The 17,717-nt window shown below is 51.2% G+C and overlaps 1 protein-coding gene across 4 annotated transcripts in view; it reads right to left on the reverse strand.

Annotated features, from left to right (window-relative positions):
- IPO13 (importin 13) overlaps positions 1-17,717 on the reverse strand; it is a 65,040-nt gene that overhangs the window by 21,361 nt on the left and 25,962 nt on the right. For all 4 annotated transcript variants that reach the window (XM_037906558.2, XM_043520909.1, XM_043520910.1 and 1 more), the window contains exons 3-6: positions 10,875-11,015; positions 7,197-7,338; positions 901-1,067; positions 224-344 (exon numbers count right to left, since the gene is read on the reverse strand). In XM_037906558.2, coding sequence (XP_037762486.1) covers positions 224-344; positions 901-1,067; positions 7,197-7,338; positions 10,875-11,015 — 571 coding nt within the window. The remainder of the gene's footprint in view (positions 1-223; positions 345-900; positions 1,068-7,196; positions 7,339-10,874; positions 11,016-17,717) is intronic.

Here is a 17,717-nt window from a genome sequence, read left to right on the forward strand (position 1 = left end):
GAGCTGGCTTGGCCCGGCCCCGACGCTGCCTAACTAGTTTATGGTGAGCCTGTAGACGAGGCACTGGGCACCCTTCCGGATGCCCCCCAGCACACGCCCGGGGGTAACGGCTTCGGCTGTTCGGTCCCCACGCAGGCTGGTATTTTTGTTCTCCCTTCCTCTGCCAAGCCCTGCCCAAAGAGGGGGACCCAGGCCCCAGGGGCCAGCGCGGCTCCTTGCTTACCTGCCACGAGGACGGCTGCTCTGTGCTGGTGAGGAGGCGGCCCAACTTGTCATAGAGGCTGCTCAGCAGCTCCGCTCCCAGCATCTCGTACACGTACATCAGGGTGTCGGAGATGTCCACCCTGGGGGAGGGAAGCCTCCATGGGAGTCACCGAGCGCTGCCCACCTTCCCCCGGCACTTTGTCGGCAGCGCCCCGCACCCAAAGAGCTCTGCCCTCTGGGTCCCTGGCAGGGGAGAAGGGGGACAGTGCCTCCACCCATCTGAATCACACCGCTGAGCACTGCCCTTCCCGTCACAGACTGCTCTACCATCTCCCAGCCGCTTTGGGAGGCGCTCCGAGCCGTCAGCACCCCAAGGTCAGCTCCAAACCCCAACCCACCCCCGCAGTCCCTTCCCCAAGAGAGCCATTTGTGCCCCCAGAGAGGTTCACGCTGCACTCCTCCCCGAGGAAGCAAAGTGCCCACTGACCATCCACAGGGATCCCCCGGGGGCTCTGCATTTCCTGGAGAGGTCAGGCCACCCTGCCAGACAGGCGGTTATCCCATGCCATCCGCTGCCTGTTATGCACACCGCCCCTAGGGGCACAGAACAGCATGCTCTCCTCCCGTCACCCCCAGGGGAAACGATTCCAGGCAGGGAGGGGCATTGGCACCCCCCATGGCACGGCCCCAGCCTACCTGTAGATCCGGAACTGCTCCTTCTCATCCGAGGACCAGAACCCGTACTCCTCGTCGGAGGGGAACTGGGCCTTGTGCAGCAGCACGTCCACCAGCTGGAAGTAGACGGGCCGGTAAACCTGCTGGTACACGGCCTGCTTGTCGGGCTCGAAGGACAGGATATCGTCCTGGGAGGGCAGACACAAACCACACCTCAGAGAGGAGGCGGCAGCCCGCCTCTGGTCCAACAGCACTGACATCCCAGGATCCCTTAGCTGTCTCCCCAGGGTTAGGAGGGATCTGCTGGAGATTCACCAACACAGCCCCTCCAGGGGCTGGCAGGATCTGGGCCCTGGAGGAACAGGCCCCTCCAGGGGCTGGCAGGGCCTGGGCAGAACTTGCTGGAGCCCCAGCCCAGGATAGCTCTTGGGGCCGTGTCCCTGGAGGAGATGCCAAGGGCCGTGGCAGACCTGCTGGCCTTCACAGCCCACAGCATGGCCCATGTCACGCCCCCTGGCATGCTCTTCATTGGGCTCCAGGCTCGGGATCCAGGGCACACACTCCCCCTGCATGCAAACTCTGCTTAGCCAATGCTTTCAGGGAAGGCTCACAAGACCCAGCCGACTCTGCCCCAGGTAGGGGGCAACTTCCTCCTCCTCGCAGCACCCTCAGACCCAAGCCCCGAGAATTCCCCACTCTGTGAGCGACAGCAGGGGGCTGACGTGGACTCAAAGTAAAGGTCAAGGGTTCCACGTTCTCCCTTGGGGCTGCCTGGAGACCAGCCACTTGGCTGAGCCCTGGCTGGCGTCAGAGCAGCCAGCACTGAGCTGACAACCCCCCTTCCCCCGCCCACAATCAGCAGCACCTTGGCAGCTGCAGAGCAGAAAGCAAAGGAAGGAGCACAGAGGTTGAACTAGGGGCTAAAAATAGACCATTACCTTGGTGGTGACATTCTGCTGCCTCTTTCCAGCGGGGGACAGAGGCAGACAGGAGCGTTTGCTCAGCTCCACTCCCAGCAGGGGCAGACAGAGCCTCAGGCTCTCCCCACCCCCACTCCCACAGCAAGATGTGGGCTGTGCTCTCCTGTGACACCTGCTAAGAGGGGCTGGCGCCTGGTGAATACTGCCATGGAGCTGCAGGCTGGGGCGCTCGCCCCGCAGTCAGGACAGACCCCAGTGCCTGAGCACAGTTGTCTCCTGGAGAGATGCAGAGATTGCCTGCAAAGGGCCATATTCCCACAGCAGGCAGACACCAGGGCACATCCCAGTCCAGGGTTAATCCTGCGCCACTGAGGGACCCGCTGTCTCTCCTCACTGCCACACAAGGGAAGCGCGGCTTGCACTGCAGAGTGGCTAGGGCACGTCAACCAGCAGGGACACAGCCCATGGCCCTGTGCATTTGTGCCCTGCCTCCACACAACAGCCAGAGAGAGATCAGGCCAAGGAGCTCAGCCATCAGCCGGAGCTCCAGGTCCCAGGGGTCTCCGAAGCTGTGAGGGCTAGCCTCAGGCAGTCTGGTCGGGACAGCAGTGGGGAGCTCCTGCCCCATATCTGGCTGCTGGCAGCAGGATGCATGGCACGCACTGCTCGGGAAGTTAGGAGCTGTGCTCCCTGCTTCAGCACAGAGGTACTGGCCAACATGGCAGCACAAGGGGCTGGGAGTGGCAGGGGATCAGCAGCCCAGCTTCAGATCTCGCTGTCCCGTGCAGGTTCTTCACCAGCCCTACCACGGGGGGCTGAGCGCTGGAGCCTCGCGGGCTCAGCCTAGCCACGATACACGAAGGACGACAACAATGCCGCTGGCTGTGTGCTAAAGGAGGCCAAGGAACCACCGGTGAAACCAGGGCTCCCAAGACCGCTACCCCAGTCATCGGCTCACCCCACAACTGGTCCTGGGAGGATTCGGAGGAACGTAAGAACGGCCAGACTGGGTCAGACCAAAGGTCCATCTAGCCCAGTCCCTGACAGTGGCCAGTGCCAGGTGCCCCAGAGGGAATGAACAGAACAGGGAATCACCCAGTGATCCATCCCCTCTCGCCCATTCCCAGCTCCTGGCAAACAGAGGCTAGGGACATCATCCCTGCCCATCCTGGCTAATAGCCATTGATGGACCTGTCCTCCATGAACTTATATAGTTCTTTTTTGAACCCTGTTATAGTCCTGGCCTTCACAACATCCCCAGCAAAGAGTTCCACAGGTGCGTTGTGTGAAAAAATATTTCCTTTTGTTTGTTTTAAACGTGCTGCCTATTAATTTCATTTGGTGACCCCTTGATCTTGTGTTATGAGAAGGAGTAAATAACACTTCCTTATTTACTTTCTCCACACCTGTCATGATTTGATAGACCTCTATCATATCCCGCCTTAGTCGTCTCTTTTCCAAGCTGAAAAGTCCCAGTTTTATTAATCTCTCCTCATATGGCAGCCATTCCAGACCCCTCACCATATTTGCTGCTCTTTTCTGAACCTTTTCCAAGTCCAATATATCTTTTTTGAGATGGGGCGACCACATCTGCATGCAGTATTCAAGATGTGGGCGTACCATAGATTGATATAGAGGCAATATGATATTTTCTGTCTTATTATCTATCCCTTTCTTAATGATTCCCAACATTGTTCACTTTTTTGACCGCTGCTGCACATTGAGTGGATGTTTTAAGAGAACTTCCCACAATGACTCCAAGATTTCTTTCTTGAGTGGTAACAGCTATATAGTTGGGATTATGTTTTCTAATTTGCATTACTTTGCATTTATCAACATTGAATTTTATCTGCCATTTTGTTGCCCAGTCACCTAGTTTTGAGAGATCCTTCTGTATCACTTCACAGTCTGCCTGGGACTTAACTATCTTGAGTAGTTTTGTATCATCTGCAAATTTTGCCATCTTACTGTTTACCCCTTTTTCCAGATCATTTATGAATATGTTGAATAGGACTGGGCCCAGTACAGACCCCTTGGGGGACACCACTATTTACCTCTCTCCATTTTGAAAACTGACCATTTATTCCTACCCTTTCTTTCCTATCTTTTAACCAGTTACTGATCCATGAAAGGACCTTCCCTCTTATCCCATGACAGCTTACTTTGCTTAAGAGCCTTTGGTGAGGGACCTTGTCAAAGGCTTTCTGAAAATCTAAATCACTCTATCCACTGGATCCCCCTTGCCCACATGCTTGTTGACCCCTTCAAAGAATTCTAGTAGATTGGTGAGGCATGATTTCCCTTTACAAAAAACATGTTGACTCTTCCCCAACAAATTATGTTTACTATAGTTTCAACCAGTTTGCCTGGTACTGAAGTCAGGTTTACCGGCTTGTAATTGCCGGGATCACCTCTGGAGCCCTTTTTAAAAACTGGCGTCACATTGGCTATCCTCCAGTCCCTTAGTATAGAAGCGGATTTAAATGATAGGTTACAGACTACAGTTAGTAGTCCTGCAATTTCACATCTGAGTTCCTTCAGAACTCTTGGGTGATACCATCTGGCCCTGGTGACTTATTACTGATCAATTTGTTCCAAAACCTCCTGTAATAACAACACAATCTGCAACAGTTCCTCAGATTTGTCACCTAAAAAGAATGGCTCAGGGTTGGGACTCTCCCTCACATCCTCAGCCGTGAAGACAGATGCAAATAATTCATTTAGTTTCTCCGCAATGGCCTTATCGTCCTTGTGTGCTCCTTTAGCACCTCGATTGTTCAGTGGCCCCACTGGTTGTTTAGCAGCTTCCTGCTTCAGATGTCCTTAAAAAAAATTATTGCTATTACTTTTCGAGTATTTGGCTAACTGTTCTTCAAATTCTTTTTTGGCCTTCCTAAATATATGTTTACATTTCATTTGCCAGAATTTATGCTCTCTTCTATTTTCCTCACTAGGATTTAACTTGCATTTTTTAAAGGATGCCTTTTTGCCTCTCACTGGTTCTCTTACTTTGTTGTTTAGCCAGGGTGGCACTTTTTTGGTTCTCTTACTATGTTTTTTAATTTGGGGTATACATCTAAGTTGAGCCTCTATTATGGTGTCTTTAAAAAGTTTCCATACAGCTTGCAGGCTCTGTACCATTTAGTTTCTCTTTAACCTCCTCATTTTTGTGTAGTTCCCCTTTCTGAAATTAAATGCTACTGTGTTGGGCCGCTATGGTGTTTTCCCCGCCACAGGGATGTTAAATTTAATTATATTATAGTCACTATTACAAAGCGGTCCAGCTATATTCACCTCTTGGACCTGATCTTGTGCTCCATTTAGGATTAAATCAAGAATTACCTCTCCTCTTGTGGGTTCCAGGACCAGCTGCTCCAAGAAGCAGTCATTTAAAGTGTCAAGAAACTTTCATCTCTGCATCCCATCCTGAGGTGACATGCACCCAGTCAATATGGGGATAGTTGAAATCCACCATTATTAGTGAGTTTTTAATTTTAATAGCCTCTCTAATCTCCCTGAGCATTTCACAGTCACTATCACCATCCTGGTCAGGTGGTCGGTAATATATCCTTAATGCTATATTCTCATTATTCAAGCATGGAATTACTATCCATAGAGATTCTGTGGTACAGTTTGGTTCATTTAAGATTTTTACTTCATTTGATTCTACACTTTCTTTCACATCTAATGTCACTCCCTCACCAGCACGACCTCTTCCGTCCTTCTGAAAGATTTTGTACCCTGGTATTACTGTGTCCCATTGATTATCCTCATTCCACCAAGTTTCTGTATGCCTCTTAAATAAATATTCTCACTGAATATGAGGCATTCTAGCTCACCCATTGTATTATTTAGACTCCTAGCATTGGTATATAAGCATTTTAAAAACGTGTCACTTTTCAGCTGTCTGCCATTACGTGATGTAATTGAATGATACTTTTTTTCATTTGACTGTTTCTCATCCGAACGTAGATGCTGGGGCGGAGGAAGGGAAGGGCACACACAGGGTGAGGCAGTCAGCAAAGCCTGCCAGGGCGTGGAGGCCTCTAAGGTCTGGAGCCTCTGCATTGAGCTGATGTGTCATCACAAGGAAAAGGGGGGTTGCAAAAGCCCAGGAGGAGGGAGACCTGTAGCAAATTCCAGCCCTGTCCACTAGTCGTGCCACCTGCACTGACCCCAAACAGCCCAGGGGTAAGGCCATCAGATTCTAACAGGCCGGCTCCAGGAGACAGGCGGTGCTCCTGGAGGCCAAGCCAGAAGCCTCTTCAGCTTAGGAGAAGACAAGACTGCAGGCCCAACAACAGATAATGTGTCACCCCAACTCCCTCTGCAGCTGGCAGCCAGAGACGCAGCCAGGGGCTGGACAATCAGGCCTGCTGTTGGGCAAAGCGGGGGTGTGAAGTTTTAATTAGCCATGCTAATGAGGCCCTGGAAGTGCTTGGCCTCTTTCATCTTGCTTCAGCGGGGGAAGCAACTCATTATAAAGAGACTTGTTCCAGCTCAGACCCCAAGGGAATGTGGGGGTGGGGAAACCGAGTCACAGGGCCCATGCTCCTAATCTCACCCTCTTGCAACGGCTTTGAACTGCTGGGGCCAAACTTTGGCCATGCAGAGCTGCAGGGAGGCAGACACTTAGAGGACAGGCCTGCCCAGAGAGCCCCCGGCTGGCACACACCAAGCCCCTCTCCGCAAGTTCTGGCGGCCATGGCAGGAGTTCTATGAAGGACAAGCAGACCCGTGCCTCTCCTCTACCATGGCTGACCGGTGACTTGCCCCAGTGAGTTCCCAGCAGGTCCCCCCGCAACCTCTCCCGGCTGGAGCCGGGCTCTGTTCCCAGCTCTGCTCAGCCACACCCCGACGGGGGCAGTACTGCAGGGAAAAGGGCCCATTTCAGACATTCACATGGAGGGTAAATGCCTGGGTGCAGCGCTCGAGCCATAAACGAGGAGGCAGCCCAATACCCATCTGTGCGCAGTCCCTCACCAAGCCAGTGCCCACTGAGTTCCCCTGACATGCCTGGGACCACGTGGTGGGGGAACGCCCAGTGTTCTAGCTCACACAGCAGCGACCCCGGGCCAGAGAGCAGTGTCGTGTGTTCCTGCACGCATGGGCCTGCCCCTCAGCTCTGCCACCGAGCCACACTTAGTTGCAAGAGGAGGCTGAGCCCTGACTTGGCCATGAGCTGCTCCAGGCTACAACTGCCCAGTGCAATGCATGCTTGGGGAGGGCAGGACTCCCAGCTCTCGCCCCCCCTTCCAAACAGATGCAGGGCTGCAGTGTGGGCTCTGAGGTGCTAATAGAGCAGGGAGCATGGCAGTGACCTGGGCACTGCCTGGACCCCCAGCCAGCTGCCCACTTCCCCACAGCTCTGCCACTGCACGAGGGACGGTCACTCACCTGCAGCGTGTACCAAAAGGTGAGCGTCAGGGAGCTGGTGGTTTCGTTGACAGGGTAGTGCCCGGGGATACCAGTGCAGAACATGATCATGTTGACCAGCGCCAGGAAGCTCTGCCAATGCTGCACCTGGTCCAGCAGGGCTCTGGGGGGACAGCAGAGGGCACCCGGGCTGCTGTGATAACTGGGCCCACAGAAGGAGCGAGTGGAAGCTATAGACTTTCAATAGCCCACCACTAAAAATGCTGCTGGGGAAAGGTGCCAACAGCAAGGCAGCCGAAACTACTCCAAACAAAAAGGCCCCTACTGGAACTCGAGGACTGCGTTAACAGCCCGGCTGGTACACAAGAACAGCGCGAGACCAGAAATCAAAGGCCAAAATGGGTGTATCAGAAATTAGGCCTAACTGGTGAACAAAATAACGAGGGGACGGGCTATTCCACACACCACTCCCCTCAGGTGCTTGCAGAGAAAAGTCTCGGGGGGAAAATCATCAGCAGAAGAATAAGCTGTCTACTGACAATTGCTGAAACAAGCTTTATCATGGCTGCCACTCCCACCGTCTCCGGGGATCCCAGGATCTACCCTAACATTAAGCGGGGGGCGGGGTGGGGGGAACAGACTTTTGTCATCCTGGGCCTGAGAGACGTCCCAGCCAGGCCAGGCCAGAGAGAGGCACCCAGATGACATTGCCACCTCTGTCTCTAATGGTTCTGGCTAATCTCCCAACCACCACCTGAGACGGAGACTATCATACCTCCCATGTATCCTCTCTCTTCCCACTTTATCTCTTCTCTCTCCTATAGCTCTCCTTCTGGCTCAGCAGAGTTTGGCTGAGCCGGCCAATACTGTCTTATTCTGCAATGCTGCTGAAAGCTTGCGACCAGAGAAGCAACTAAAATCAATGCCCTAAATAGCCCGATGCCGGTACCAGTTTGCCAAGCCTTGGAGTGGCTGATATGCCTGTGGGCTGGGCCTGTGTTTCTCCAGCAGTGAGGATGCAAGAGCGTCAATATCATAGACAGGAGCTGCAGCCTCTCTCCCTGCTGCTCTTTTCTCTCCCACTTTTATGTGTGTTCGTCTGGTTTCATCTTCTAGGAAACAGGATCAAACTTCAACAGCAGCAGCTCCATGCCAGCTCCACTAACCCCAAAAGGCCAGTTACTCCCGTCTCTGACACCATCTACCAGGATGTCGAGTGAGGGGGCGGGGGCTTTCTAAAACAAGGGATGTTGTTACAACGAAAACCTGACTAAATACTTCATATTTCAAAGGCTTCAACTGGTTTTCCTTCTTTTCCTGTATCTTTAACGAAAGGCTGAAGGGTTGTTCCTGGTGTCTGCCTTGGGACAGAGCAGTCCGAGGTCTCTGGATAGCAAACCCTGACCCCTTGTTTAACACTGTTTAATGCTGGACAGTTTCAGGGTCATGTTAACACTAGGGCTGTCGATTAATCACAGTTAATTCACACAATTAACTAAAATAAATTAACTGATTAAAAAAATTAATGGTGATTAATTATTGTTAAACAATAGACTACCAATTGAAATGTATTAAATATTTTGGATGTTTTTCTACTTTTTCAAATACACTGATTTCAATCACAACACAGAATACAAAGTGTACAGTGCTCACTTTATATTACTACTTTTTTATTACAAATATTTGCACTGTAAAAATGATAAAAGAAACAGTATTTTTCAATTTACCTCATACAAGTACTGTCGTGCAATCGCTTTATCATGGAAGTGCAACTTACAAATGTAGGGTTTTTTGTTACATAGCTGCACTCAAAAACAAACCAATGTAAAACTTTAGAGCCTACAAATCCACTCAGTCCTACTTCTTGTTCAGCCAGTCGCTAAGACAAACAAGTTTGTTTAAATTTACAGGAGATAATGCTGCTGGCTTCTTATTGACAATGTCACCTGAAAGCCAGAACAGGCGTTCACATGGCACTTTTGTAGCCGGCATTGCAAGGTATTTACGTGCCAGATATGCTAAATATTCATATGCCCCTTCATGCTTCGGCCACCATTCCAGAGGACATGCTTCCATGCTGATGATGCTTGTTAAAAAAAATAATGCATTAATTAAAATTGTGACTGAACTCCCTGGGGGAGAATTGTATGTCCACTGCTCTGTTTCACCCGCATTCTGCCATACACTTTATGTTATTGCAGTCTCGGATGATGACCCAGCACATGTTGTTCGTTTTACGAACACTTTCACTGCAGATTTGACAAAACACAAAGAAGGTACCAATGTGAGATTTCTAAAGATAGCTACAGCACATAACCCAGGGTTTAAGAATCTGAAGTGCCTTCCAAAACCTGAGAGGGACGAGGTGTGGAGCGTGCTTTCAGAAGTCTTAAAAGAGCAACACTCTGATGCGGAAACTACAGACCCCGAACCACCAAAAAGAAAATCAACCTTCTGCTGTTAGTATCTGACTCAGATGATGAAAATGAACATGCGTAGGTCCGCTCTGCTTTGGATCGTGATCGAGCAGAACCCGTCATCAGCATGGACACATGGCCCCTGGAATGGTGGTTGAAGCATGAAGGGACATATGAATCTTTAGCACATCTGGCACGTAAATATCTTACGATGCCGGCTACAACAGTGCCATGCGAACGCCTGTTCTCACTTTCAGGTGACATTGTAAACAAGACATGGTCAGCATTGTCTCCTGCAAACTGAAACCAAACTTGTTTGTCTGAGGATTGGCTGAAGTAGGACTGAATGGACTTGCAGGTTCTAAAGTTTTACATTGTTTTATTTTAGAATGCAGTTTTTTTTGTACATAATTCTACATTTGTAAGTTCAACTTTCATTATAAAGAGATCGTACTATAGTACTTGTACTAGGTGAACTGAAATATACTATTTCTTTTGTTTTTTACAGTGCAAATATTTGTAATGAAAAATATAAAGTGAGCATTGTACACTTTATTCTGTGTTGTAATTTAAATCAATATATTTGAAAATGTAGAAAACATCCAAAATATTTAAATAAATGGTATTCTATTATTGTTTTATTGCATGATTAATTTTTTTAATTGCGCGATTAATTGTGATTAATTTTTTTTAATCGCTTGACAGCCCTAGTTAACATCTTTGGCTTTTTGGGCCCATATATTCCATCTAAATGAATATAACAGGCCCCTACACTAATAAGGACCCAGGGCAAGGCCAAGCCCCACCGAGAGCACGGATATGCCACCATGGCTGGGCACAATCTCTGAAGTGAGGCTGTGCTGGTGTAGCTGGCTAGTCTGGACTCAGTCCCCCTTAAAATTCCTTTCTAGTGAAGAACCCGGTATGCCCACAGGCCTGCTAACCAGTGCAGCAGGCTGCCCCAGGAGGGGATGGGGAGGATGACAGGTCCCGTGGGCTCCTCCATACACACTCAGAGGCGAGGTGGGAGGAGCAGCAGGGGATGGCCCGTTCAGCTCAGCATTTGAAGGCGACATTCCCCCTTCCCCCTCCCCCCAGGAAATCTGACACAGCACCATGCAGATTTGCCCAGCCATAGCGATAAGGAGGGGCGCAGTAGAGACCAAGTACCCACTCTCCCATCCCCAGTGGACATCATGGCATCAGCCCAAGCGAACATTCCCCCTCCACAAGAGCATGGGCACTTCCAGGGCAATGCCAAGCCCTTGGATCCCCAACTCACCGGGAATGGTTCTCTCCCAGGGCCACAGCAATTCGGCAGATCCCATGCGACGTCTCCATGTCCCCACCCTGGACGGCCTGGCGCAGCTGCTCCTGGAGGCCCAGCACAGGGGGGATGAGCTTCAACAGGGTGTTCACGTACCTGCCAGCAGAGGAGAGCCTGCATCAGGTACAAGGAGACATTCACCCACCCCACAGGCCCTGTCCCCTGCCAGGAGATGGTCTCACCTTCCCTCCCTCCCACCCACCACACGGCCAAGTCTTTGGTTAAAAGTAACCGGTTAAAAGGTAGGAAACAAAGGGTAGGAATAAATGGTCCGTTTTCAGAATGGAGAGGGGTAAATAGTGGTGTCCTCCAGGGGGTCTGTACTGGGCCCAGTCCTATTCAACATATTCATAAATGATCTGGAAAAAGGGGTAAACAGTGAGGTGGCAAAATTCGCAGATGATACAAAACTACTCAAGATTGTTAAGTCCCAGGCAGGCTGCGAAGAGCTACAAATCTGGGTGACTGGGCAACAAAATGGCAGATAAAATTCAGTGTTGATAAATGCAAAGTAATGCAAATTGGAAAACATAATCCCAACTATATATATAAAATGATGGGGTCTAAATTAGGTGTTACCACTCAAGAAAGAGATCTTGGAGTCATTGTGGATAGTTCTCTGAAAACATCCACTCAATGTGCAGCGGCCGTCAAAAAAGTGAACAATGTTGGGAATCATTAAGAAAGAGATCGATAGTAGACAGAAAATATATTGTCTCTATGTAAATCCATGGTACGCCCACATCTTGAATACTGCGTGCAGATGTGGTCGCCCCATCTCAGAAAAGGTATATTGGACTTGGAAAAGGTTCAGAAAAGAGCAACAAAAATGATATAGGGTATGGAATGGCTGCCATAGGAGGAGAGAGTAATAAAGACTGGGCCTTTTCAGCTTGGAAAAGAGACGACTAAGGGGGGATATGATAGAGACCTATAAAATCATGACTGGGGTGGAGAAAGTAAATAAGGAAGTGTTATTTACTCCTTCTCATAATACAAGAACTAGGAGCCGCCAAATGAAATTGATGGGCAGCAGGTTTAAAACAAACAGAAGGAAATATTTTTTCACACAACACACTGTCAACCTGTGGAACTCCTTGCCAGAGGATGATGTGAAGGCCAAGACTATAACAGCGTTCAAAAAAGAACTATATAAAATTCATGGAGGATAGGTCCATCAATGGCTATTAGCCAGGATGAGCAGGGATGATGTCCCTAGCCTCTGTTTGCCAGAAGCTGAGAATGGGTGACAAGGGATGGATCACTTGATGATTCCCTGTCCTGTTCATTCCCTCTGGGGCACCTGGCATTGGCCACTGTCGGAAGACAGGATACTGGGCTAGATGGACCTTTGGTCTGACCCAGTATAGCCGTTCTTATGTTCTCCTTCTTGGCTCAGACGAGCCAGTGGTTGGCTCCTCATCCCCAGAGGGATGCTCTCCTCCCATCAGCGGGAGATGGGCTTGAGCAGGAAGGCCACGCGGGACCCAAGGCCCTCCTGGACCATTCCCACAGCTGAGCCCATGCAGCAGGAGAGAGGGGCCCAGAACCAGCATCAATACAGAACAGGCTTGAGGGGGTAGTCCCCGGCCCTCTGTCACCTCTAGGCTCCCCAAAAACTCTCCAGCAGCACGTGCTGCCCTGGGCAGGAGCCATGGGAGCTCTGGCCCCAGAAGAAGCAGAGGGGGGGTGGGTTTAATCATCCTCCCCTCCAGACTCTGTGTGCATGGAGGAGCCATGGATCACTCTGCCATGCTCCTCACCTCCCCAGGCAGGGTGGGCTGGCAGCAGCTCTGGGGAGAGCCCCAGCCACCATACACTGGCCCTGTGAGGAGGCTCAGGCAGCTCACACGCAGGGGCCTGCCTTCCAGCAGCAGCACACCAGTCAGCGTTCACACAAATCCCTCGAGTACATCAAGGAGACGCTTGCCCCTCAGTCGCTGACTCCCCAGTCCTGCTCAGCAGGGAGCTCCGGGGAGTGGGGGGGTACTTTCTGGGCCATCTGTAATGGAAAGCCACTTGATAACTCCACGTGAGCAGAACACCCAAGCCTAGAGACAGCGCCCTGAGAGCAGGGGTGGCATCCCCTGGCGCCATGCCCACTCAGCACACCACGCACCTCCATCACCATTACACACCACGCTGCATGTGGGAGACTCACACTTGCTGCACCTGCACTGAGGCAGACGGCTCCCACACCACATGGACACTGTTTGCACCAGCGCCCCCAAGTAGGGGAGTGAGTGAAGTTTCCAGGGAGCAACATCATCAGGGTTACACACGCTGCAGCAAGGAGGTCATGGCACCTGGGCAGTGCCTGCCACACCTGAATTACGGGCACCCCACAGCTGGCACTAACAGAGCTCTCTGAGCCGGCATTCCTGCATGCGCAGTGCAGCAGTGCTTTACAACAGAGAAGGCACTGCATGCTTCCTGTCCCATCTCTCCCTTCCCCAGGCCGCCACGGAGGGCTCTCTTGCCCCTCTTGCCGAGCTGGCCCCCTTTTCCCAGGATCAACTACTGCATGCGTACCCATCTCCCGTGCCTAGGCCCCCGATAGCTGCCCGGCACAGCAGCATTCCAGACCATGCAGCAATTCCACGCTTGTCAATCTACTCAGGGCTGCCAATAAGGGATTATAACCATGGCGACAAGCGAGAAGTGACAGGGAAGAACAGCTGATGGGCCCCCAGAGAGAGGCAGTGCAGGAGGCTAATATGCAGTCTGTCAGTTACCTGGTCACTGAGGCACAATATCTGGAGATGCAGCTATTCCGCGCTCCCCTACCACCCTCACCCAGCCAGAGAGAACATGCAGACACACAAGCTCCACGCGGGGTCCAGCACCCCCAGCCCTTACTTGAGAGTGCCACTGCCAATGAACGAGGAATGGCCAGTGAAGTACGGGTAGGACCAGAGCAGAGTGCTCACTGGGGGCTTTTTATTGTCTTCTGTCAGAGAAGGAAATGCAAAGAACGATAACGTGCTTGAAGGCTGAGATTTTATGGCAAAGGAGTTAGGACTTTCCAAGTGAAGGCTCCAAGGGCAGGATGAAGAGTAGAGGTATGTGCTTCCCCCACAGACCCTTTCCTGTTTCAGAGCCATGACTCTGGCAAGCCTTTAAAATGCTGAAAGACTCTTTACAAGCCCATGGAGCTGGCAGGACCGGGCTGAGGGCTCTGCTGGATTCAAAAGCAGCCTTCACCCTGAAGACCAAGAAGAGACCCCTCTGCAAACCACTTAGAGACCTCCCAGAACCCAGAAACAGCAACGTGGTCTCCTCAAACCACACTGGTGTGGAGATCTCAGGGACAAGGATAGAAAGATAGAAAATTAACATGGCACATCTCAAATGGATTAAAGCTAGCTGATAGATCTCAAAACGTAACTGGGAAAGGGGAATCATTGAGTGGGCATATTTCTGGTGGGATCCCGCAAGGCCAGGTGTTGGCCCTACACTATTTAATGTATTTGAATCAATGACCTGGAAGAAAACACAAAATCATCACTGATAAAGTTTGCAGATCACAAATATTGGGGGAGCAATATATGATGAAGAGGACAGGTCACTGATACAGAGCGATCCGGATTGCTTTGTAAGCTGAGTACAAGCAAACAATGCAGTGTTTAAATACAGCTATATGTAAATGTACACATCTAGGAACAAACAATGCAGGCCCCACTTGCAGGATAGGGACTCTATCTTGGGCAGCAGTGACTCTGAAAAAGATTGCGGAGTTATGGTGGATAATGAACTGAACACGAGCTTGCAGTGGGATGCTGTGGCCAAAAGAGCTAACAGGATCCTGAGGTGCATAAATGGGACCTTGAGTAGGTGCAGAGAGGTAATTTTACCTCTGTCTTTGGCACTGGGTGCAACTGCTGCTGGAATCCTGTGTCCAGTTTAGGTGGCCATGATTCAAGCAGGATGTTGATAAACTGGAGAAGGTTCAGAAAAGAGCCACGAAAATGATTAAAGGACAAGAAAACCTGCCTTCTAGTGACAGACCCAGAGAGCTCTATCTATTTAGCTTAATAAAGAAGGTTGAGGGGTGATGATTCCAGTCTAAGTATCTACATGGGGAACAAATAGTTACAAATGGGATCTTCAGTCCAGCAGAGGAAGGTCTAACACCATCCAATGGCTGGAAGTTGAAGCTAGACAAATTCAGACTGGAAATAAGGCCTAAGTTTTTACAGGAAGGGGAATTAACCATTGGAACAATCTACCAAGCGTCATGGTGGATTCTCCATCACCGGCAATTTTAAAATCACAACTGGATGTTCTTCTAGAAGCTCTGTTCTAGGAATTATTTGGGGGTAGCTCTCTGGCCTGTTATACAGGTCAGACTAGATGATCATAACGGTCCATTCTGGCCTTGGGACCTATGAAAATAAAACAGGGGAGTGTGCCTTTACCATATGGCAAAACCCAGGAGAGACTGGGCCTGGGGAATCTGCACTAAGCGACGAGCACTGAGACAACATGTAATGACAGGCAGAGAGCTGGCCACCCCAAAGCGAGACATTAGGATTCTGTGCTGGAGAAGATGGATTTTGTTGCCCTGAGTGACCTGATGGAAGATCAAATTCTCATCTAACTGAGCCTCAGTATAAAGGAGGCTGCTCTCTGCTGAGCCCTGCTATCAAATTCCAGCGCAATCGAACTGTGGACAGATCCTTTATCTAACTATCAGGAGAGAAAGAATGGCTGAACAATGAGGGACAATCTGATCTTCCCTGACCAGCAACCCAGCAGCAAAGCGTAAGGGTTTTCTGATTAAAGAATCTGTGTGCACTCCACCAGGGGAAGATCTGAGCCTGCTCTCCTAGAGAAGCTTCCTCTTCTGGGATGGGAATCCAGTAGCCTGGTTACTGGAGAGGACAGACCAAGAACAGCAAAAGAGGACACCAAGTGATCCACCCAGCACCTTCTCAGGGGACAGGAACTGCCCATTTCAAACGGCGAGCCTTAGCTCCTGGCTCCCATTCTCCCCACATGCTGGCGTGGAGTGGCGATGTGTCATCCTACTAGCAGAAAGAGACCAAAAAATGAAGTAATATCCCCCAGCCTATGGAAAGGGCTGGGCAGATGGAGAGACCCAGTTCCGCCCCTTTCTCCAACCGCTGGAGGTAGGTCCACCCCAGCCTTCTCATTGGCACCAGTTCAGTCAGTCTCTCCCCACACCGGCCCTAAGTCTACGCAGGAGCTGCCTGCAGTTCCCAAGGCTCCCCTAGTCTGTGCAGAGATGCTGGAGCCAGCAGTTTCTAAGCAAGTCCCTTACCAGGTCAGCCCACACAGCACTGCTCTCCTCCCTGGCACCACTGCCAGTGGGAGGGTGAGGGACACGAAGCCACTTGCCTCGTCAATGCTGCCGTTCATTGGTAAAGCACAGAGGGCTGCAAACTGCCACAATAGATAATGTGCTCTCCTGCTACAGAGATCCTTGTCCCACCTCACACAAGCTAGCAAAGCACGCACTACTCCCCCCTTCTTAGAGAGAAGGACAGTAAGGTGCAGAGAGAATAGATTACTTAGTAAGTCAGTGTCAGGGCTGGGAACAGAACCCAGGAGTCCTGGGCTCCCAGGCCACATTGGGTATGCCTATACTGCAAGTAGACACCTATGGCTGACCAGTGCCAGCCGACTCCGGGAGCTCAGACTAAGGGGCTGTTTAACTGCAGTGTAGATGTTCAGGCTCAGGCTGGAGTCCGGGCTCTAGGACCCTCCCCCCTCGCAGGGCCCCAGAGCCCAGTCTCCAGCCTGAGTGTCTAGCAAGGAAACAGCCCCGTAGGCCGAGCTGGCTGGCACAAGCAGCCGCAGGGGTCTAACTGCAGTGTAGATGTACCCAATGTTTCTCTGAATGAAGCTCCTGACAGTCTGAAATGCCAACATACCATGCCTAGTGGGGCTGTCGTGGTAAGAGGTTGTTGCCAGCACCCAGTGCCAGAGGCGAACAACAGCAAGGTTCGTTGCCCGGTGTGCATCACCCAATAATCACAACGGGGTGGAGAAGCAGAAAAGTTTATCTGAAGCTGCAAACAAGGTACAAGGAGAATAGAATCCGCTGACTGTTACTCCCAAGGGCATTCTACACCAAACGATTAAAAATTCTAAGCAAAAAAAAAAAAAAATCTTGCACACCGTATTTTAAAATTCTGCTCATTTTGTCAAATAAATGTGGAGGCTGCAGCATGGAGCACAGGGCACTGGCTGCACAGAGGTGGGAGATCACTCTGCAGCCCTCCCCCAGAACACGGACTCAGTGGTGAGGCTGCACCCAACCATGACACAGCGCAAGGACCGGGCCCTGCCCCAGAAACACCCCAGTGCCGTGCCCTGCCCCTCCGTGCCAGGTGCGGGCAGGCAGGCCCACTCTGGAAGGATTCAAGTGCGGAGGGGCTTAGTGTGGGGGGATCCAGGTGTGGGTTGAGAGCATTCTGTGTGGGGCCATCTGGGTGTAGGTGGCTCAGTGGGAGATCCAGGTGAGGGTGGATCTAGATGCACAGGGGCTTGTTAGGGGGTTCTGGATCCAACTGTAATGGGACGCTGCAGGGGGGTCCAGGTGAAGGTGGTTGGGGCTCAGTGAGGGAGTGTGTGTCCCAGATGTGGCGGGATAGAGCTCGTCAAGAGGGGTCTGGGTGTGGAGGGAGCCAGATGCTGGGGGAGTAGGGCTCAGTGGGGTGGCAATCTAGATGCAGCTGGTTGGAGCTCGGTCTGGTGGGGATCCGGGTGCGGGTGGCTCATCGGGGTGGTCTAGGTGCAGGGGGAGTGGGGCTCGTCATGGGGGTGTGAGGC

Source organism: Chelonia mydas, chromosome 8, assembly GCF_015237465.2.
Source record: "Chelonia mydas isolate rCheMyd1 chromosome 8, rCheMyd1.pri.v2, whole genome shotgun sequence".
NCBI lineage: Eukaryota > Metazoa > Chordata > Testudines > Cheloniidae > Chelonia > Chelonia mydas.